This window comes from Pezoporus flaviventris, unplaced genomic scaffold (assembly GCF_033815535.1).
Source record: "Pezoporus flaviventris isolate CSIRO_AGI_PZ_B2104156 unplaced genomic scaffold, CSIRO_AGI_Pfla_v1 ptg000015l, whole genome shotgun sequence".
Lineage (NCBI taxonomy): Eukaryota > Metazoa > Chordata > Aves > Psittaciformes > Psittacidae > Pezoporus > Pezoporus flaviventris.
Genome location: NW_026892563.1, coordinates 35,788,279 through 35,812,695, shown reverse-complemented (window position 1 = coordinate 35,812,695; position 24,417 = coordinate 35,788,279). Strand labels below are relative to the sequence as shown.

Sequence of the window (24,417 nt, the reverse complement as noted above, 5' to 3'; positions counted from 1 at the left end):
CAAGGAGGAGATATAAAATGTCTCTTTTCCTTTCCCTTTTCCATCCTCCCGTTTTGTGCTTAAATGGAGGAGAAATTTCATTTAGAGAACATTTGTTTCTGTCCATCATCATGCACCTAGGCTCTGCAAATTGGACACTAAACTAAAACAAGTGCCTGTTGTCAGGCCTTCCGCAGCCATCTTGTTGATAACTGTCCCCAGCAGTTACAACATCAGCACCACCAGCTCTTTGCGTCAAAGATACTACTAATACTTCCCATATGCACAGCTGGGGTGCACACACGTAGATCCCAATGTGTTTTGTGCAAAGTGAGCACTGAAACACAGCTGCTGCTCCATAGGAAGCAGGTCAGGCTTAATGCTGTACCCACCAAAGCTCCTGGGTGCCTCTGCTTTTCGTTTCAACAGGAGGAGGTCATCACACAGCCCTTATGACAGCACAGACATAAGGAAGAGGCATTTTGAACTGTGAATGCTTGTGGGGAAATGCCCACAACATGGAGTGGCATTGCCAGTGCAGAGCAGCCTGCCTGAAGTCCCCTCTTTGGGACTGCTTAATCACAGCCCTCCAAGGGATGGAAAGATCAGGAGTTACAGCACCCATCCTGCCAAACAGAGTGGGCAGCTGGACACTTTCCCCAGTTCATTCTGCAAAGGCCAGATCCTTCTTGGTCTGTCACCACATCCCTTGGGTACCATGCCTAAGGGCTGGTGATGAAAAGGCTCAGCTTGACTTAAAGTGTGAGGTCTGACTGCACAGTTACCCATTCCACTCCAAGAAACCTTTGTGATCAGAGGTGTGGTGATGTTTACCCAGTAAGTGCTCAGCCCTTGGGAAAAGGAGGGCATAGGAGAGCTCTGCTTTAGAGAGCTGAGATGCATAGCGGGAAGGAAGGAGGGAGCTGCCTGGAAACCCCTTCATTAGTGCTCTTGTTGCCAATGGCAGTCTTCCCTGTGAAAGTAATTCTGATTTTGATTCAATTCTGGGATTTAGTTACATATTTATTTGTTAAACCTCAGACTTCTCCCAGCTTTGAAGGCACTTCCCAATTCAATCAGTTAGGTAATGAATTTGGCCTTGACATGAGTGCATCAGGCAGGTTAGCTGCAAATGCTGGGGAGACCTCATAGAGGTGCAGCAAAGCAGTCCCATGCCCTATGCAGAGATGGCCATGTCATGGGGGCATGAGGCCACGTTGCATCACCTAACACCCTGGAGCAGCAGATATATGGCCAGGTTGTCAATGGCAGAGTCAAAGCTCCTCAGTGCTGCCCATTATGGTGGAAAATAATACCTTTATGGGGTTCTGAGAGAACCCTTTGCTGAGGTAGCCTACAGGTTGCCCAGAGAGGTGGTGGATACTCCATCTCTGGAGACATTCAACGGCAGGCTGGATGTGGCTCTGGGCACCCTGATCTAGTTGAAGATGTCCCTGCTCATTGCAGGGGGTTGGACTAGATGAGCTTTGAAAGTCCCTTCCAACCCAAACTGTTCTATGATTATTTGACAATGTCTGTCACAGAAGAGAGCCTTATCTAAAGCATGAACCCACCAGGCTTGAGCTGCCTTGCAACTGCACTGCGGCATAGGAAGTGGCACTGCACCATGTCATGTTCATGTGGTCTCCCCTGGTGCTCCAGCTGACTTATTTGCTATTAAGGTCCTCGGCTTGGGTCTTGCCTGCTGCTTGCAGAGCAATGTCATAAGATATCCACATGAATGAACATGTCCCTCTTACTCTTCCTCTCCTGCTGGAGCTGTTCCACTTCCATAAATCATTAAATATGCATGGAGCCAGAGGAAAACATTGACTCTGTAGACCGGTGGTGAGGGCACTCATCTGGAATGGGGGACACCAAACTCCACATTCCAGCTCCAGCAAGCAATAAATGATTCATACAAAGTGGAACAGCTTCAGCAGGAGGGATCAGCGGAGACTTTGTCCAGCAGCCCAGTGGTTTGCTTGCAAAGCTCATTGGATTTCAGGTTCCTAGGGTAAGTCATGGGCCTATTTTGTCTTCTGTCTCATTCAGGGAGTACCTGACCCTCATGTGCTAACTGCTGTAAAAGCTGGCAAAGTTTTCTCTTACTACTTTAATGTACAAACCCCATCATTGCTGGTACTGGTACATTATGTTTGGGTTTGACAGACTAAAAGGCTCTTTAATGAAAAAGAGATTTTCCCAGAAATATTCCAGCTGAGCAGGACTCAAAGCCCTCTGTGGAGGTGGCTTGAACTGCAGCTAGGCTGGACTCCTCTGGTAGAAACACGTGTATGTGTTTTGCTAGAAATGAGGACAAGAAGTATTTGCATGCTACATCAGTTAGGAAGAGCTGGAATTTTCTCACTGATGTGAAAATCAGTGACTCTATCCATCTTTCTCAGTCATTTTGCTTCAGCCATGAAGAAGGCTTCTAGCTTGAGGCACAAAGAAAGGTTTTCTGTCTCATTTTGTGTCTACTGAGTGCAGTGAACAGTGCTGGCTTAGTATCTCTTGAGACCAAGCTCTGCTGTTCATTCAGAGAAGTGATGCTGCTCAGCAGCAGTGCTGTGCATTTCCTCCTCCTGCCTTCCTGCTGGGCTTCAGGTGTGTTTGGGAGAGGATGTGTCATGGACAACAGGTCAAGTCCAGTCCCAGTGCCTGGCACCTTATTTGGCCACACTGGTAGGTCTTTTCATCCTCAAAGATAAGCCTAAAGGCACATGCTAAAACAGTTTACAGTATTGAAGGATCGCTCAAAAACCCACCAGTCCTATTGACTTGCAAACCTGCAGCACACTGCATGTCATAGAATCATAGAATCACGGAATGGTTTGGGTTGGAAAGGACCTTAAAGCTCATCTGGTTCCAACTCCCTGTCATGGGGAGGGAGACCTTCCACTAGCCCAAGTTGCTCCAAGCCACGTCCAACCTGGCCTTGAACGCTGCCAGGGATGTGGCAGCCACAGCCTCTCTGGGCAACCTGCACCAGCACCTCAGCACCCTCATGGTGAAGAGCTTCCTCCTTATGTCTAATCTATATCTGTACCCTGGGACAGATGTAGGACTGAGGTGTGATACAGGGTCAGGAGATGTAGGTGACAGTCATGCCTGCTCACTGACTGGCAATAAAGAATTTAATTCCTTTCCCTCTGTTTTCATCATCTGAATTCCCTGTGTACCAGCATGCAGACAAAAGGGCCAGACAGAATTGTTGCAGGTGTCAACTGTAGCAGCCCTACTGAAGATAACCTCAGAGCAGCCCTCTGATCAGATCCTGTGAATGAGGCAGATTTCCATCCCTTCTGACCACAAGGGAAAGCAAAAGACCAATATTACAATATCACACTGAGTCCCTCCCAGGGGAAGAAACGTACAGACAATTTGTGAGCAGGTCAAAGATGAGGACCACAGACCTCTTCAACTCACACATCTTTCTGAAGCACAGCAGGGCAGGCTCCAGCCCATGCCTTGGTCTCCTCTGGCATAGCCCTTGTTTCAGCACTGTTGACTGAAGATTACTCTGAATTGCTTATGACACTGATGCTGAAATCACGGGTGAAATCTAGCCTTACAAAAATTGGTGAGGCTTACATTTCAGCTAAAGGACAAGCGTTGCCTCCAAGCTGTCTGGAAAAGAGGGGAGGAAGAAGGGGAACTTGGAAGAGAAATTCTGGAATAGGTAACACAGGATGTCTAAGCTGGAATAAATACCCTTTCATATCTAAGCCCACAGTCAGTTAGGGATGGGGTCTTATCTAAAATCTCAGCAGTTTTGGAGTTAACTACATGAACTTGCATTCACACCTCCCTCTTAGAGGCCTGTGTCATTTCCAAATCAATGGGTGCCCAAAGCAAAGGGGTTTTTAAAAGTACTTTCCACCACCCCAACTTTAAAATGCTTTTACTTCATTCCATGCTCCATCTCTTCAAATGGTTATCCAGTGAGGTTTGAATCATCTTTCACAGCTGCTAAGATGGTTCTGCCAAAGCTAGCAGCACTGGGGAGTGTTCCTGCAGGCTGGTCACAGATCTCGCTCCTGCCCTGCCATCCCTTTCCCTGTACATGCAATGCTTTATCAGCTATAGTTCTGCAGCACTGCACTTTAGCCTTGGGATTTGGATGTTCTTCCAAATGTCAGAGAGATTTTCTTCTTCATTAAGCCCTGTAGGTTACAGGTAATGTCCGGTTATCATTACTAACATTCCCAATTACTGTGTTTTGCTGAAGGAAGATGGAGAGGTTGAATAGTGTCTTCCACCTTCTGCTTTCTTTCATAATGAAAAGAGGACTCATTTGCTATTGCCTCAAGATACAGCTGGAAAGCGTGTGGTCCTTTGAACACTGAGTAATTGGGACCTTATGACCTTTATCTAAGACTTATTTACATGAAGCCTTGGGTCTCACTTTTCTTGTGATTAGGAGAAAAGCATTTTCCTTTACATTTCTGGACTCTGTCCAGGTTTCCATAGCTCTTCTCCTGACTACCCTGCAACCCTGCACAGGACAGGTGTCCAACATGGGCTCCTGGCTGCCAGGACCTCAGCTGAGATTTCAGCTCTGTTCTAGCGTCCCATGCTGTCCATGATGTAGCTAAAGACACAGGGACAAAAAAGAAACACTTCCACAGATCACATTCATGTTTAGGATCATAGAATGGTTTGGGTTGGAAAGGACCTTAATATCATCCAGTTCTAATCCCTTGCCATGGACCATATTGACCAAGGCTCTGCCCAACCTGGCCTTAAACACTGCCAGGGATGGAGCATTTACCACTTCTCTGGGCAACCTGCGCTAGTGCCTCACCACCCTCACAGTAAAGAACTTCTTCCTGATATATATATATATATATATATATATATATATACACACACATATATGTATGTGGGTAAACCCTTCGGGCCTGCTCAGTGGATTTTTTAGGTGAGGCTCAGTGTGAGCAGAACTGGTCCCACCCTTTACACCTGAGGTTTATCTGCCAGGGCCTAGCGAGCTTGGACAGTGACAGCAAAGTCCTCAGGTCGTAGGTTTAATTAGAGTGCCCTTCTCTTAGATGGATGACCTTACAGGGCTATACGAGCTCCATCTGCACGGGTTTGAAGTTAGAGTTGTCCTCCTCCTAGGATGGTTGCCCGCAGGCTAGTGAACCCATCCTGCCCATGGACACACTTTGTCTGACCCTTCAGTTGAGACCTGTCTGGCATGGGAGACCCTACCGGAGGCATAAACCACCACCAGCATAGCTCCCAACCTCACAAGGGCACGCAAGCTCTTTCCCCACAACAAGGGGGTGTCTGTGAAAGAGCATGTATATGTATATGTATATGTATATGTATATGTATATGTATATGTATATGTATATGTATATGTATATATTTGGTGATGATAAAGGCAAGGGTCTTTACATGGTACAGACCTAAGGGGTATGCAAATGGAGCCCTTAGCAAGGAATACAGAACTAGGATGAAAGTCATAGTTCTGGTAAACTGCAAAACCAGACCAGACTCCCCTGCAGAGAACAGCTAAGCACACAACAGCAACACTCCCCATTGTTCAGTTTCCCCCATACGTTATTGTCAAGTGTATCCTCTACTTTCTGCCTGAAAGACAGTCAATGCCAGCAGAGAGGAAAGCTAGGGAATGAGGTAGCCCTCCTTTAAGCCAAGCTTGCAGCATGAATGTAGTCATGAGAGATATATTGACACTGTTCAAACTGGGCTTGCACAAGTTGGTCTTTCACAGGTCTATTGGAGGTCCAGAACTGGAGGTGGAACCTACCCCACAGAGCTGATGCTTGCCTTGTAAGCTTCCTGTCACTGCTTATGTTTTCTTTAATCCTCTTAGCCACTGCCAGTCTCATAAACCATCATACGTCTGAATATTTGTGCAGCGCCTTTACAAAGAGGAGAAGTCCTAACTCCACAACGGACCTGGATGTCACTGCAGTCATCAGTGCTTGTTGGGTAGCTGTTTTCAGAAAGCAAAGATGTTGGTGTGCATAAGGACTGGGATGAGGAGCAAAACAGAAGAAATACTGCCTTTCTGGGAATGCATGTACAGCCTTTTCTGGACTAATGTGTACCGTGTTTGTCACCCCATCTCAGAAAGGACATTTGCAGATTTAAAAGGCATGCAGGCAAAAGTAACAGATGCTAAAAAGCATGTGAATCATTTAATATAAAAAGCAACTGAAAGCATTGCTTGCGTTTTCTTCAGGAAAGAGATGATCACCAAGGGCTACGGTACTATGCCCTCTGTGAATATGTTTATACTATATGAGGCTATATACAACAATCAGTGGCATAAAGTAGGGCTATCAGAAGCTTTTGCTCTTTCTGTAACATGACACAAGTACAGAAAGATACTTAGGGCAATGGTGGCCAATTCATTGCTGAACTTTCTGACCCTTGTACAGTTGGTTGGAGCTGGGGAAGCTGTTGACAGTCAATCAGATATTGTGCATTTATATACATATCATATAAAGCCACAGTTACAATTAGTATCAAGAGAAATAATACATCACGCTTTTAACTGTTAAACTAAATCCTAGGACAGGGATGAGTCCTAGTTGAGAAGCAGTTTACCTCACATCTGCCCATAGCAGTATTTGGTGCTAGCCACTGTGAGAAGTGCAATAAATGGATGTTAGGTCTGACTTGGATTGGCAATTTCTATGTTCCTCTACTAGTTATTTGCATGGAGCCTTGGGAGTACAACTTCACCTTGCCAGAGCCCATGGAGTTGCTGCAGAGATTGGAAGTGATCATTGCACTGCCGCTGATAATCCAGTATTAATGCACCTATTATACAGCTCTTGAGGAATGTCTAACTAATCTGATTGTGCTGACCTGGTGAACTTTCCCAATCCCTTCCTTCTGCACATGGCAGTCATCTGTACCAGAGAGTCAGCACTGCTACCTTCAAAGTACTGCTCTTTGGAGCTGTAAATCCCAGCTGATACTCTGCAAGCTTATATCTACCTGAGAAGTTCAGCCTATTTGATCCTAGTGTAAAGAGATGACACTGGTGGTGGTGAAGAACATAGCTACAGCAAACAGCTGCCATTTAAACTTCATTGTCTGCCTATTCGGTCCCCTGGTCTGCTAAGTGAGCCCTTCTCAGCAGAAGATTTGGTTATCATTTATGGCAGAAAGCCTTCCCTCCATATGGGAATTTGAAGATGATCTGAGTGCACCTGTAGTGGGCCACTATGGAAAATATTGTAACAAGGAGACAATGATTTTAAGCAAAATCTAGGTGGAGTTTAACCATCAGTATTTGATGTAGACAGCCATGTGTTAGCATGAGTGACCACTGTACAACATGAGTACATACCATGACATTAGTATGCATGGCCTTAAACAACACCTGTATGTACTGCTCGTGAGAGCTTGCTCCTATGGAGATGTGTCAGACTGTAATGCTCTCGGTGAACCCCGGTATATCTGTTACTGTACAGGTTCAAGACTGATAGCTTTGTGCAGCCGGAAGAATAATATAAAGGTATGAAGAAGACTGAGGCCTGCCAACTCCCTATCAACAGGAACCCTGTGCAGTGTGCTATGATCAATGAAGAGGGGTTGGTTGGTACTGCAGCAGCCATGGCTCCCAGTGTTAGAAGGGATGAAAGATTGCTGTCACCTCTCCTATTATTTCCATCCTTCATAAAATAAACCAGTTAACCAGCCTCGGGTGTCCACGAGTTTCTTACTGAAATCCCCTAAGAACTGGTACCTCCTTGGTGCAAACCAGTGGTTAACCTGCTCTCCTCAAAAGGCCTTTTCCAGAGTCAGTAAATCATTGGTAAATATGCTGAGTGTCACCTAAGAGTTCATCAAAAGAGGTCAGATTCTGCTCCACCACTAGCCCAGTAAATCAGTTCCCAACTATACAGGGCAAACTGCATCTCATTAGAAAATAGCAGTCCTGATGCACACATGGGGCCAGAGACAGTATTTCACAGCAACAGAGGAAGAAATCCTGCACCTGGAGCAGGTAGGGTGTAGGTTTGCTAGTCTCTGAAAAACTGTGACATTCCACTTTCCTCCCCCTGACCCTCATGTGCAAAGCAGGCTGCAAAATACACACGCAGTGCTTATGCCCATAGAACCATAGAATGGTTTGGGTTGGAAGGGACCTTAAAGATCTGGTTTCAAACTCCCATAGGCAGGGACACCTTCCACTAGACCAGGTTGCTCAAAGCCCAGTACAACCTGGCTGATGCTGATAAGGTAAACTGATAAGGTGAGTTGCTAGTCACAATGGTCTTTGGATACAAAACACTTGGACTCAGACATGAGGCTCCTATTCCCTTGTAGACACAAGGCAAAGATTAAAAATTTCAGAGCAACTGAGGATAGAGCACACACTTTGACACCTTTCAGCACATTGCAGGTAACCTAAATCACATTCATAGTCTTACTTTGTAGCTGGAGTAGTACTACAGACAGGAAACTGCTGGCACACTTGCTTAGAGTTGTTCCCTCTGGGGCAGTCATGGAAAGAGTACTGTATTTGCATTGCTTTCCTCAGCTGCCAGGTGTAGCAGTAGAGATAAGCTCTCATGAAGCAGGGATGGCAGTGAGGATGTTCTGCCTCACGCCAGCTACCCGTGGGCCAAGGCTAAAAGTCCACTTACACAACCACAATCCTCTTGCAGAATGCAGGCTGTACCGTCTGGCTGGTACATGACAATAGACAGTCTCCCTTTCCAAATCTTTATACAGCCAGTGCTCCCTAGGTGCAGCAAGTATTATCCTTCCATCAATAGGCTGATTGAACTGAAAACAAAGAGCTGATTCAACTCTAAGCCATAAAAAAGGATACATAGGGACCTGCTCCCTCTGAGGAAGCAAAGAGAAGATGGTGCCTTCCAGTGCTCCTCGCTTGCAGGATACAGGGCCCCAGGGGAACTGCTGGCCCGCTTACATGCAAAGCAATTGTCATCTGGCTGATTTTTCATTTCATCTGTGAAACTGCTCCATTGTAAAGCTATTTCATCGAGTGGGAGAAAGCATTCCTCATTTCCCAACAAAGAAGATCCATTTGTTTCCTTAGGCACAATTTACTCTTTCACATTTCTGGGCTTTGTTGTATTCTTACCTGACAATCTGAGAGTGCTTTTGATGTGAGAGCTAGCCAAATTTGGAGGTGAGACTCGATAACCTGGGAAAGTACAAAGAGAATCTAACACTGTGTGACATTCACCTCCTCCCCTGCCCATGAGGCACACAGTAGCCCATCTTCTTCTATAGTCTGCTGTGCTGGATGCCAATCTCACTTCAAAGCCACACTAATATAGACTCTTTACAGTGACTTTGATGGAGACTCTCCAGATTTAAGCCAATGCAGTCTAGATTGGAATAAATCGCACCTCCTCATCCATATGTAACGTACAAATTCCCTCCTGCCACTTTTGAATTTTTTCCTGTTGAGCAGGTTGGCATCTAAAGGAGCCTCTCTGAGCAGAATACCAACACCAAAGAGGCAAAGGCTGGATCATAACAAGAAACCCTCTAAACCTAAGTCTTGGCAAGGATGCTCTGATAAAAGAACACTTTTTCGGCATAAGTCACCCAAAAGATGTGAAAAGAATGAAGAGATTTTCCTTCTTACATCAATCCCTCATTGCCACTGAAGAAAGCCCACTTTGGGATCCATATCCTTATCCCATCTACTTCTTAATACATCAAGGATGGCTTAGAATCTGCCCTACTGTACAACTGGGAATGCCTGAGGTTCAAGATCAATTAATACTGGATTCCTAAGATATTACCAACAGACAGGTATAGTATGTGGAACTGAACAACAAGGAGAACTGACGGCTGTCAGGGGAATTAGCAACTGGTATAAAGAATCAACCAGCCTCTCCCCAGCTCCATAAACATTAAATATTAACCATTAAAAATCATGCATTTCTCTATCTGGTTAGTTATTCCTTTCCCTTCTTCTTTTCTTTTTCATCCCACCCTTAGACGAAGGCAAGAATCTCTTCTGGATAGAAACAAAATGCCCTTTTGCTTGTGTTTGCACCGAAGATACCCATGGCTAACACCACAAAGCCATTGTAGTAAATGCAAGGCAGATGAACATCACTGCACACAAGTAGCAGGGCTAGCACGCCTCATGGGTATAGCAGCCAAGCATGCCATGGCAATCAGCCAGCCCATGACACTGGATGGGAGCCAATTTGCTTTATTTTTGGCAGCCTGACACCACATACTACTGTGCCAGTCTTAAATCACAGGAATGATAAGAGGTGACCTTTGACAGCCAAGGGGACTGATGGAGCTGAAAGAGGATCTGCCCCCAGGCTGGAGGACTACTGGAGTGGCAGATGCTTGGTAGCCCTCCCTCTTCTATGGATGACCACTGTGGTCATACAAGCAACCACCAGTGCTGTGTTTCAACTGGGAGAAGGGTCAAGACATGGCAAATGTCTTAAAGTCTATGGGAAGAGTAAGTACCAAAAGAGAAACAGGGACATTTAAAGAGATGAGAGGGAGCAATAGGATTAAGATAGGGAAAAGACAAGAAAGGCTTTCTGTCAGGAAATATTTCCTCTCTTTGGTAACTTCTGTACTGTGATGATGCTCTATTGTGAAATAGTCTTTAAGGAGAAAGCAGCTTCTTACTATTCTGGACATTGTGCTGTGTGTTCTGCAAAGTGTATTGCCACTCCTCAGATGGACAAGAAGGCTTGTTCAATCTTTTTTGCATTCCGTTCTTGGATGGCTCTGGGGGCACCTACCCAGCTGTCTGAGACTGTGATTGGAAGGCTGATATCATACTGGGATAGGAAAAAAATCTATATTCATTAACATTTTAAACAGACTATCAGTTTGACTGTGGCCACACACTTGCCATGTTTGCTCTCTGCAAACATTGGCAAGCTTGAGTATCCCTGCATGCATATTGAATAAGTATAAAGAGATGCACATCCTGGTCTTGAACACTCAAACAATCACTGAAAATTCATTTTAAAATATATATTTGATTGTAGACTTTCCAACTTAACTCTGTTGGCCACATATTTACATAGGTAACAGTATCATGTGCAAATGCATGTGAAATCATGCATTTAAATAGCCACTTCAAATGATGTGGCCATGAACGGTCAGCCACTTCAGATGATTTTAAAGCCAACAAGAGCATGAGGGAAATACCTGCAAATAATTTAGAATACTGCATAGAACTAAACCATTCTTTGATGACTGGTGACTCAAACGAGGTAACATTAAGCAAATGAAATAGGCTGCTACTATGAATTGCCTACATCTACCCATTAGAGCACATAAACCTGAATAAAAACAGAATGTTAATTCAAAGCAGAATCACTACTCCTGCTTAGGAATACAGCATCCCAGGTCTGAAATAAGAGTTAATTATCACTCATTATCCTGTTCACAGAGAACCCCAAAGCACTGACTCACTCTGTCCTATTTTTGCCATTGATGTTTATACCTTTGCCCAAGTATAAAAACAATGCAAAAGTACAGAATGCAACACGCCAAATTAGATTTCACAAATCACATAACATTTATTTTGCCACTCAACTCATCATACAAAGAAAGAATAAAGGGCTGGAGACCTGGACAGCAAAAAGCCGACTTGGACAATGCAACTTCAAGGCTTATCTCTAGAAATGTTTACGTGAATGGAGGTAAAACCAGTAACTCTTTGTTACTGTGTACATTCAGTTCAAACTCATGCTCTTGAAGGCTCCTCCCTTTGTCCATATATTAAATCATACGTGTTCTACATGAGCTCCTTTTATAGTACTTATCTGTCCTTTTGGATACCTGTTCTTTCTTATCTGACCACTTTGTTTAGCAGGAACAGAGTCACCTGAAGTCCCAAATTAGCTATGAAGCTTAGAGAGTGGGAATTGTCATTTGTGGGAAAAAATTGGTGGACCAAATGAAATGATGGAGAAACACCAGTAAGTGCAAGATTGGATGCTAAGGCTCTGTAACATTTACATCAGTCTGTTTAGAAATATCAAGGTGATATATCCCATTTTTACCCCAACAAGCTAATAAATGCAAGAATGACCTATACAGCTGAATGACTCATGAATGTGGAGGCCAGTTACGCTTGACACTGGCTTTGCACATGTGGTGCCTACCTCTGATGTTATTATGTTGTTTACCTTGTGTTTCTTTGATAACGTAAGGAAGGTAAAGAACAAGAGCAAAGGTATCCTCAAGTCTTTGATGCATTTTCTACCCAGCTCAGTGTCACAATTCAAAACCAGCTCTTTATGGTTTGTAAACACTATGCCTCTGTCAAAAATGTTCACTTTTGCCTCTCAAAACTTTCCACCTCTTCCCAGGGGAACTAGTTAAGCAGCGCTGCACTCAGGCAAGAGCAAAGAATCGAAAACATCTCCTAGAGTGACTGTTTGCACCTAATGTTCTCTTCTGTCCTCACTCACTGAGCTGTCAGAGCCTTTAATCTTCCCTTTCTCTAACTTATCCACTTACTCTGAGGGTCTGACTCAGCTGACAGGTCTAAAAGCTTCATGCAACTATGGCTGTAATGGGCTACTCCAAGCACAGATGCTAGAAGTATTTGTGTGGATGGAATTATAAGCAATGCTGATAACAACACGTTCCTGACTAAGATGTGGTTTGCTAGGAATCTCATCCATTCAAAAGAAGATGGGAAAAAGACCCTTCTTGACCATCCCACCAGCAAAACTAAACAGCCTCCTGCAGTATGAGAACTGTCTTGTGAGATTTTCAGCTCGAGTTGGCAGCCCCAGTGAGCAGGTATCCGCTTGGCCTGTTTTGTTGCCCCACTGCAGCTGTCTGTGCTAGTGTGACTGGGAAGGTTCATCAACCTCTTTAGCATATGAAGAGCTTGGGGAAGACTCCCAGGCTCCTTCAAACCTCCCTGACACTCTCTGGCCACCACAGCAAAAAGAGCTGCATAGCTCCTCCGCCTAGAGGAAAAGAAGCCTTGAGAGGAGGAGCAGTGTTTCCAAAAGACACGGGGAAGCAGGGAAGAGCGTGTTAAGAACATGCAACTCCCTCCACCCCTAAAGCCCAGCAAGGGGATTCCCTTGTTAACCCTTGAACAACCTCAGAGGCACCCCCAAGATCCCCATTCCCTAAGCGAGACATCCACTCACCTGTCTTCTCTTCGGTTTGGCTGCTCTCCACTGTCTCCATTTGGGGTTGCGCTGTTGCCTTGGCAGTAGCATCCTCTGCGGCAGGGGTGGTGGTAGTGGCAGTGGTGTCAGCAGCAGGCACGTCGGCTTGTTTAGGCTCCTCTTTGTCTTGGGCTTCATCAGCCTTCAAGGACGGCGAGTTATCAGTGGAAGCTTTAGTGGCACTTTCTGTTTCGGCAGCGGCAGCAGCGGGCTTCTCCTCGGAGGAGGCAGCAGGAGCAGCAGCCTGCGGGGCTGGCTGCTCTGAGCCCGTATCGGCGGCTCCATCCCCTTTTTTCTCCTCCGCTGGTGTGCTGCTGTCTTTGCTGCCCTCCTCCACCTGGGCACTGTCAGCGGTGGCAGCTTCTGTGGCAGTGGGAGCCTCGGTCTCTTTGTTCTCGGCCGCTCCACCGGCAGGGCCTTCCTCCTTCTTGTCAGCAGCATCAGTCTCAGATGCTGGAGCATCTCCCTTCTTCTCCCCCTTGAGCTTTTTCCTTGTTATGTGTCCACGGAAGCTGGCCTGGATTTTGGTGGCTGCCTTATGAGCTTTATCTTCTGGTTTGATGCCATCTTGTTCGATCTTTTGGTCCCCATCCTCATTTTTTTCAACCTTTGAAGAAGGAGAGCAGAGGAGAAAACAGGGAGATGAGTTAAGGTTTCTCCAGGTGCAGCTCAGGCTCTGGTTTTACAAGGAATGTTGCACTTTCCCCTCCTGCTACCCAGTGACACATTTCAAAGCAGCCTTCTATTTGGTATGGGTTTGAAGCCAAGTGGCTCTAATTCCATCCTGGGGCTGGACAGACAGAGGGGGTTTGTAAAAGGAATTTAAAGCACCTCATCATCTCTGCCAGCAATACTGAGAGCACCTTGGCTGTGTGGAAAGGCTTGTACCAGCTCCTTTGTCTCCATCCCCACGATTTATTTTCTCATCCATTTTGAAATACACTGATTTTTTATCCCCTACTCATTTACAAAACACTCTCCCAAGGGGAATTCCCATGGTCCTTCCAAATCAACTTTGATTTGCCTTCAAGTCTTTGTTTCTCTTTAACGACACCTTGTTTCACAGGTGTGTGACTCTAATGACACTGAGTGTTTTGTCCTTTAAAGCTTTTTGGCTCAGGATTGCCAACAGAGACTAGTATTGCTGCCTGCTCCACTGCAGTTGTGTGCTGTCAGACATACACACATAATCACAGCACATACTCCTCACAAATGCCCTGCCTTGCAAGCACTCCAAGCACTTCACTCCCCGCTTGTGGTTTCAATGAAGGAATAATAGGCAGATGGATACCAGTTTTCCAGATCTCAGCAGATGATTATTGTTTCTCCATTGGGGGAATTCAGCCTTGCAACAAAGGACAGGCATTCCCCATAGTTTTTAAGCATATGCCATGCATTAGAGTCTTAAATGGGACCAAAGCAGAGCCTGTTCCTCATGCTGGTCTGCTGCAGGTAGACAACTCTCAGCTTGCAAAACCCCACTGAATCTACAGGACATACTATGCTTCACCTCAATAATTTAGCAGCCCTTGGGCAAGCAACAGTTCAGCTGCATATTGACAGAAGGTCACTGTTCTATTAATATTCCCATTGGGAAGCATTCAAAGGAGGTACTTGGAAGCAGAACCACTGGCTTCTTTGCTATCTGCACCTGGTTTCCAATACTGGCTCAGGTCACAAAAGAAGGGCAAGAGCTGGCTGAGAAAGATAGCAAGGATTTAGTCCTGGGTGGAAAGAGGAAACCACTCCTTAGGCCATCAGTACTGAGAGGAACCACCTGGGGAAAGGGCCAGGACTAGAAGAGCAGAGAGAGGGGAAAGGCTATATATAAATTCAAACCAGTTCAGCAGGAATAAGGGGGCAGCATGCACATGTGGCACTGGAAACACCATGCTTCTGAAGAGAGGTATGGTGGCCAAGGAGCAAGCAGTCCCAAATCATCAAGGTAAAGAGCAGCAGAGGTGGGATGGGTCTGGATACAGCAGGAAGTAAGTCTGAGAGTGAGACTGGGTACCAGGATGCTTACGTAGAGGATGAGTGAAAAAGCCTGTGAGTGAATATGCAACTGCTATTAATACACAGAATTCAGCACAAGGAGGTTTCATGCTCCTCACCATGCTCAGGGACAAAATGGTTGCTGTACCTATCAAAGGGGCACAGACAGCAGTTACGTCTGCACTTCCCCAAGTGTATTAAGTGACGTAGTATGGAAAGTGGGCTTTCATGTTCACCTCAACTTGTCAGCAAGCAAGGGATGGTAATGTGTAAAGACAATGCAGATGTTGGCATGCTGTAACCCTTCATGTACATCTTTTATTTACACAGCTAACTCTGCACTGTATTATTCAGCATGTGGGGCAAGCTTTCCAGCCTATTTCAGTACAAGGGGAAGGAAACAAATTGGAAGTACCTTTAAACCAGCACGTTCAAGGAAGAGCTGTGATCCAGCCAAAGTAGTGCAGCTCTGCACAGGCTCATCCACCCTGCTCCTTAGGTGAGTTTTGCAGCTTGCAGTAAATCCTGTGTTGCTGTGGCAACATAACTACTCATACCTGGACTAGTTGGTTTAAGGAAAGCTTGAGCATGCCTGTATTACACTATGTAGCCATAGCAATGTGGAGATAGACTAGGTACTTCTGGACAGTAACACTTGGATGCCCTAGCTTTGACTAAGGACTGTAGCCAATTTCAAACAGCAGCAGGACTGGGAGACTGGACAGGTTAGACATGACTGCAAGACCCTAAAGATCCAGCCTCATATGTTTGCTTCCTGCAAAGCCATCAGTGAATGTGACAGAACTGTTAATTCCTGGGTAAAGATAAAAACCATTGACTTGAAGGGAGATTTGTCTTGCCACTGGCCTTGCACCTCTCACATCCCACATACCTCCCTGTGCCAACCAGGGAAGCTATTATAGTGTTGAATTCATGCCTCTGCCTCCAGATGTGTTACCTGGTACCTGGGCTATGAAGCTCTGAGGTTTATCTGCTTCCCACTGCTAGCAGGAGGCCTGGGCACAGCAAGAAGCACAGCAAGAACCAAGCATCCTGCTACCCAAGCTGAACTTGCAGAGACCTGTGACTGTCAGCCAGCCCTGTACCTGGTAGAGAATGGGAGAGCATTCTTTCCCTCCAGGGAGGCCAGACTGAAACCTCTCACCCACACCTACTGCATTATAGAGCTAAAATGCTCCTTTGCTGTTCCGATGACATCATGGTCCTCTTATCCCATTTGGGATGACATCAGTTTGAGTCCTTGCCAGATCACAAGGTTTGCAGCTACAAAATGGACTTCCAACAGGGTGCTTTCAGCATAATTTCAGATGTAAAAGATAAGAAATATGAAGCTGGGGCAGAGGTGGAGTTTAAGATCATGGATGAAAGAAATGTACTAATAGTTTGTCTGTGCCAACTGTGGCCCTCAGCAACCCCATTTCTATTCAGTCCTTCCTCACTGAAGCATTTGAAATGACTTCAGGCTACTGGCCTGCAGCTACTTCTGGGGTAGGACATGGTATCCGTTGAATATGTGTGTCATGTTGTATAACAATGGGTTGGGTGAGAAACAGATTGTTTCAGAGGCAAACTTATGCTCACACAAAAAAAAAGACAAAGGCTCTTCATCTGTGGATTATGCACGCATTAGATAAGCTTTAATTAAGGAAGCTGCTCAAAAATAACCTGTATATATAGTGAAGCTCCTAGAAAGCAATTTATCTTCCCTGGAAAGCTAAAAGGGTGAGTCAGCCCTGCCAGGGTGTATTCAAAAGCATCTCAGTGGAAAACAAGAAAGCTGCCTGTCTTATCTATCTGCTATGCATGTATGACATCTCGGCTGGAGTATTGTGGCTGAAATCAAGTGACAATTATTACTAGGTTTTGTACAGAAACCAGGTCTCCCAGCCAAGAATCAGCCCTGGTAAGATTAAGTTTTATATACTAGTATTCCATCACACCCCCCCTTCATTTACACATTTATGTGTAAAGTAAACTCATGCTAGTCATTAGCATTGACATATTCATGATATTGTGAGTCTGTATGCAACGTATTGTCATTTTACACAGAGCAAATATCCTCTGTTTCACTTATTGTGGAACAAATCATAGATTCTTCCATGGCAGAAGAGTTGAAATCACTGAGGTGGGTGGATACATAGCTATATGGATGTATAAATGGACATACATAGTCAGGACCATCTCCACATCCCCATTGAAGCCAGTGTGCAAAGCTTTGCCTTCATGAACACATTGCTAAGCTTTGAAGTCTCTACACAGCCCACATCTTTCCAGTCCTAGAGGGATGATCCCCTCGCCATCTCCATCTGCTTGTCTGCCACACCTCCAGGTTTCTAGGACATCCCTTTCCCAGGCAGACAGCTCCTGTGAGACTTCCCTTGCTGTCACACAGAGCAGAGTAGGAGATACGACATCAATGTTTACGGGCAGAGGTTAGTTTTTAAGTACCAGGAAGATGGAAATGGCATGAAGCCACGACCCTAAGAAGACTTCTGATCTCTGGCAACATTTCCACCTTCCATCTCCAAACCCACAGCTTACAGAGGGGTCAAAATATGGCAAAGAATGAAGACAGTGTTACTATAACCTTCAGGCCCTTCTAAATGTCCCACATGCTGGTACATCAGGAAAGGAGAAATGAAGAAACTAGATGTTTTCCAGATATTCCATGTGTTTGCAGCCACACACAGGCAAAGAGAAAGAAGGAAGGGGACTGATTGCTTGGTCTTTGCTTGTTGTTTGCACACTTGTCTCTCGTGATGTATCTCCTTGCCCATCCTTGGAAAAATAATCACATAGGTTTGTATTTTGGATGCCAGGATGGAGAGATCAAGAAAGAACTGACTGTTCCTTTAAAAGCTCTTTCAATATTATCCTGTCTACTCTGCCATTTTCTACAGATCTCCCTTTCCTGGTGTTTCTCTGCCCACCAGTATATAGCTTGTATCAACCTCCTTAATGTTCACCCTAGGATCACGCTGCTGTACACTCAGTCATCACTGATATCCAGCTCCTTTCTGTCCTTATCTAGGAGCTCCTTTTAACAGGACACCAAATCCCAGAGCCCTTCCATTCACATTGCTGTCTCCTGGTATTCTGAAACCTGCATGCCACAAGTCCAGATTTAGGATTTACACAGCTTTTACCAAAGAAGGCATTAGCATTGGCCAGGGCCTTGACATCCACAGGACCAGTGATAGTTATCAATAAGCTGCTTCATAACCCAACTTCATAACCAATGATACCCAACTATTAAGATAGATAAAAAACTCAACCCATGTTCTTCATGCAACGATAGAGGGACCTAAAGTCATTCCTTTCTCATGACACATGCATTAAGGTATGGAAATCTTTCCTTCAATTTGCTAGGTGAATTAGCACTGAATCAGCTTGTGGTACTTGTGGGGTTAAGACGCATCTCAGTCCATACTCTAACCTTGACTACAGCAAATGCCTATTCCTACTGATGTTACTCAAAGTCACGAAGAAATGTAGGCACCTGACTCCCATTGGATTCACAGGATTGAGTCACCTTGATGCTTTTGTGAGCTTGACGTGACCTGATTTGTCTCAGAGCAGGCATTTAAGGAGCAGAATGCATCAAAGTAAACTACACCAGCTGTCTCCCCAGAAGGAGTAAAGCATGGACACATGAGAGAGAGAAAAGGCTTTCACGCCTTGGGAAGTGAGGAAGCGATTTAGCACAGAGAACAGCTTTTTATAACCCAGTTAAATGGTGTGAAGACACCTGGCTGCAGGATGGCATTTCTCAGTACAACCTGTCTGCGAGGTGAGGAAACAAACAGAGTTCCTTTTTATTCCTAGGATGAGTATGGTGATAGTGAGTAAAACACCCTTGAGAGAAAAAAGTTTAATTCAACCCTCTGAAGGCTTGTGCACAATGGTTCCCCAGGGTATAACCAGCAGGGTTTAAGCTTTCCAATTTCAAATCCTGTAACAATGGAGTTTCCACCCTTTCCTCTACAAGATCCTCTCACATGTAGGAAATCTCCTCTCCATTTTATGGTGCCTGGAATGGAATCAGCTGATGATGGTCAGGCAGATGGATGGATTTTATTCACTTGTCTCCAGTGACTCAGAAGAGAGGTAGAAAATAATCTAAGCTAGACCTATTTAGATATTTTCAGGATGCATTCGCAATAAATCCATTATATTCTGCTCACCTGCTTTCTGACTCTCCCTTCTATTTGTCACCCTGTTTCTGCTAAGCTGATGGTCAACCAGGGTGCCTTCTACACCATGACGCTCCAGTGGTTAAAAGGAGAAAGGCTCTCAGTACTCCCTGTGCTGCCTTTACATAGAATCATAGAATGGTTTGGGTTGGAGAGGACCTTAAGGTCATCCAGTTCCAACCCCTCGTCGTTCTGTTCAAAGCACCCAAAGCCTCAGAGGCAGGACTGGGTTGCAGTATGCCAAGGCAGTGCTTTTATAGTTAATGTCAAGAGCACATGTATATCCTGGGGTATGGCCCAAGCGTGTGAGGGCACTTAAGTGCACAAGGTCTGTGTGGACTGTGTTGAAGGCCTTGGGTGTCTGGTACAATCAACATCCATGCTCTTGCTTCATGCTGGATCCTGGTGCATACTGTGCTGTCAGTTGTGCCTAGTCTCCGTTTGGGAGGGAAACAGTTGTGTCACTCCAGAAGGAGCCAGCCAGCAGGTGTTCGCATCAAGGGACCAAAGCCTGGAAATGAAGCAGGAAGGTATCCAAGCTGACAGTGCGCATCCACTCCCAAAAATAGACCATGCTGAAGAAATTCAGCAAAGGGACCAGGTGAAAAATTTCCACTGAACTATGCTTTGATTAGAAAAGCTCATTCAAAAAAATACGTGGTTTCTGCTGCAGATGGGCTTAGACAGAAACACAAGCCTGGATATCACAGCGCTAAAGAGAAGGTTTATCTAGGCTCAAACTGTGGTTTGTGTGGTCCTGTTTGGGGCAGTTTGGACAGTTTGATTGCTATGTGAATTGTTTTAAACACCTTCAGAGTCTGAATCCCATGGGCAGGTAATGGAAACCTGAATTATTGATCTCTCTCCCTCTCCTTTCCTTTTTCACCCTCCTTATTTTCTTGCTTGCTTAGTTTTGGACTCTATGGAAATGTTCAAGGAATTGTTATATACATCTGGTGGCTCCAGAGATTAATAACATGTCCCCATGAGGGCTGGACACGTTTGCATCTGCTCTTGCTGCAGCCAAGGGCCAGACCTGCTTCCCTGAGATGTGGCACAGAACCTCCCCAGAGTCCAGGCTTATGCAAGGTCTCTGGAGCCATTTCCACAAGAAATAGCATCTTGTGTCCTGCAGCTCCTGTCCCATTCCCTCCACGGGAACACAGGGCTGCACCCAGCTCAGGTGATGGGAAACATCCCTGCTTCTCCCCAGCCAAACTGCAGGCAGGGATTCTACAAGCCCTTCCACTGCTGGTCTCTGAGGTCACCTTGATCTCTCCCTGTTGCACCTAGGAATTATAAGGAATTTTGTGCTGGAACCATCAGTCCATGGGCAACTAGACTGAGGCCCTGTCACTAGCTCAGTATCTGCCTGTGCTCCTTGCTGGTTTGCCCAGGGTTTTTGCAGCCAGCAGGATAACAATGACAGGCTCAAGCCCCAAGTCAATCCAGTCTCTGAACCTTTTTTTTAACCTGCCTGTTAACTTTGAGTCTCCTCTGGTACCTCCTTCTGGTAATGACTGCCAACAAATACCACGAAATCTCTCAACCTAGTGATGACAGAGCTAAGTATCAAGTAACTCCCTCCCTGCTTGATGGTAAGCTCAGGGCTGTATTTGTTCTATCATTATTATTATAACTGTTATTATATTTTAGTTTCTGTCACTGGAAATGGGGGCAATTTATCTTCTGAAAAAGCATTTGCAAGTTCATTGGAGTCAAACATCCCCAGCAATTAGGGAAAGCAAGCCACTAATTCCCAGTGTCTTGGAAAGCTGCTTAGAAGGTGGGCTTTGCTATTGCAGCAGTGACCTTTCCCACCCAAAACAGCCCCAGGCTTGATCACTGCAGGGGAGGGCAGGTGTGGGGCTGAAACCCAGGGTGGCAAGAAGAGATACTGCAAGGTTTGGTAAGGTGTGAGGCTAAGGGAGGGAGAAGACAGAGCTCAAAGCAGAGGGAAAGGAATGAGAGTAGAGGGAGGAAGAAAGGAACCAAAGGCAGGAAGAGAGGTAAAACCTGTGCAAAGCCAAGGCACTGAATGGAAGGGAGGCAAATAAATAACAAAGATGTGATACAGGGGAAGGGAGAGTGCAAAGGAGAGAGAAAATTACTGATCCACATCCGAAGAGTGTGACAGCGGGAGGTACCAAAACAGGCAGCTAAGTAGCCGAGCAGGGTCCCCTGGAGCAGGTCTGCATGACTGACTGTGCCGCAGCTGAAAGTGGTGCTGGCAGTGCCATGCCACCTCGCTGCACCACCCTAGCTGTCAGTTCCATGAGCCCTGGGCTGGCAGTGCTAGCAGTGGAGAGGCTAAGTGCCTATCAGAACCTGAGAAGCTCTCCAGAGAAGATCTGTATGACACAGCTTCTTTCACCCAAGAACCTGGGCTTGGCTGCTTGGTACCATGTTCTGTCTGTATAACTTCAGTGCTTTCCAAGCACCATAAAACTGATGAATCAGGGCTGTGATTTCAGCTGTCACTCCGTAATGTGCAATGCCCCTCTCCTATCCTTCAGGTAGGGCTGTCACCAAAGCACAGACATGGCTTTGATTGGAAAGTTCCTTTGGGGCCACAGGCAGCTGAACACGAGACCCAGTAGCCTCAGGGCTTAATCACTTATTCTAGAGACTGGCACTGAGCTATGGGAAACGCACATGTGGCTTCAAGCCATTTTGTTTCTTACTTTGCTCCTCCACTGTATACAGCCCTATTGAAAAAGCAGGAGAGGAGAGGCAAGCCTGCAGTACATGCTGCTGTAGACCCTTTGTGGACACCATTAAGTTAGTGTTAGAAAGACCTCCAGCCAAAAAAAAACATGTTGAATAGATGTACTAGCAAAAAAAAAGCCACAAGTGTTTGGATTCACCATTTATGAGAGCTAGTATATCACAGCCACATTTAAGTAGTCACCCAGAGCTTCTCCTAAGCTTCCTGCTGTGGGAAAGTTGTTCTTTCGCTTTTCCAATCCCATCTTTAAGCTGTTATTAAAAAGGGGCTTCAATAAGCTTCAAACATCTTGGTCATGAAGTCTTTTTCCCATTCTTCAGTAAGGAAGCCTTAAAGCACTGCACATTGTAATGCTTTTTCCCCAGGCACAGAGTTTAGATCACTCCATAGCTGCTGCATCTGCAGCACAGCCATACTGTACATCCCCTTGTGGAGGGCTTTGCTCAGCAGTCCTCCTGGCAGAGAAGGCGAGGGAAAAGGGACCCCTGGTGAGGATGAGGGAATCGGTGGGCAGGCAGGATGCACAAAGCTTATTCCACTTCTGTATGCCCTTCTGCAGATGTGATATGGAAAGTGAGTTTTCATCCTGAGAAGGACTTGTGTGTCTCTGGAATAGGAGCCTTCTTCCCTCACGATACCATGCAAAGCCAGGCAGAAAGCACTGGGAAGTATGCACAGATGACCTAACACCAGGGCCAGTTCAGACAGCCCAGCTTTGTCACCCACTGAAAAGCAAATCATTATAAATCTCCAGGGTCCTCCAGGCTCTCCCTGCGCACTGCAGCAGGGCTGATTCCCTCCATCTTTAACCTACCCCACAAGAGCACTGCTTGTTACCAGTCTGTGGATGTTTCCCCCAAAGCTGATTCGCTGGGTTTCTCTGGCAGTTGATACCTTTGGTGAACTGAAGAGCTTTTCAGCCAGCCATCTGCATCTTGTCGACGTTGAATCATAGAATGGTTTGGGTTGGAAAGGACCTTAAGATCATCCAGTTCCAACCCCCTGCCATGGGCAAGGACACCTCACACTAGACCATGTCACACAAGGCTCGTCCAGCCTGGCTTTGAACACTGCCAGGGATGGAGCATTTACCACTTCTCTGGGCAAACTGTTCCAGTGCCTCACCACCCTCACAGTAAAGAACTTCCTCCTTATATCATATATCTCGAGAACAGCTTGTTTCCACTCTCTTAGTAACACTCCTTCATATATCAATAGCTCTCATACCATCCTTCTTTGCCAGATGACTCTTCCCAGCTCTCTTAAGCCCTACTTAGAGATCTTACTTTGGTTACAGAATTTACATTTGCTCTACAGAGGGATGACTAAAACGTCTCCCCAGCTTTAATGAATAATGAAACACTATACTCACAAAAATAATAATTAGCAATATAGCTAAAAATAAATCAATGTGCGGATCACACTCCCAAAGGCAGTAGGAAAAGCTGCAGCCACGAACTTAGATGGTGCTGAAAATAGCTAAGCACTTAGGGGGAACAAAGAAGAAAAGAAAGATGAGGGGACCTTAGGGATGGCCAGGTGTCTGACATCAAACCACACAGGTTGTTGAACAGAATCCCGAGTCTGCTCCATTTCCTGTCAGCCTCCCCCAAATGCTATTCATGACATTTAGGAATTAGCTGGGGTTGTCAAAAAGTTGGGTAGCCGGAGGAGGTGGGATGAGAAAGATGGAGTGGAAGGATCCCAAACACTTTTTCAGAGGTTCCCCAAGAGTTTCCATCTGGCTCCTAATGGTGAGCTTCCAGATGAAGGAAGAGAAGAGCCAAATGCATGAGGATTTATGATGATGGCAACTGCTATTATTTCTACATCCTTGCGATATATCTCCCTTGTGGTGCTGGGAAAGGAAGCAATGAAGCAAGCAATAGGACTCAAGACAATGGATTGTGCTGAACACAAGGAAAAGCACAGGCAGCACACTGGTTTACACAGGAAAAACAGTTGATACTGCAGGAACCACATAGCTTTCTCCTAACACCATCTAAAATATAGAGCTATTTCTTTGCAGGAAAACATAATTCCTGGTTCTTCAGGAAGACACAGGACTTGCCGGTTCAAGCTATTGACCCATTAACAATAAAACAATAAGTCCTTTATAAAACACATAGTTAAGCAAATTATAGGTCTGCTCAAACGAAGCAAAGATTATGGTATGCAAATACCTACATTATGTGCCTAGGTTATGCCATTAGTTGTACTCTGCTTTTCAGATGAACTGGTCCCTCAGCCACCAAAATAGACGCAAATCATGCATGTTCCATTACAATGAATGATTTTAGAACTATCTAAAATGTTAGCCCAGGAGTGTGGATTTCTTTTT

At 45.4% G+C, this 24,417-nt stretch overlaps 1 protein-coding gene across 1 annotated transcript in view; it reads right to left on the bottom strand.

Annotated features, from left to right (window-relative positions):
- The window catches only part of GAP43 (growth associated protein 43), a 57,343-nt gene that overhangs the window by 15,563 nt on the left and 17,363 nt on the right, over positions 1 to 24,417 (bottom strand). The window contains exon 2 of the mRNA XM_061454021.1: positions 13,119 to 13,746. Coding sequence (XP_061310005.1) covers positions 13,119 to 13,746 — 628 coding nt within the window. The remainder of the gene's footprint in view (positions 1 to 13,118; positions 13,747 to 24,417) is intronic.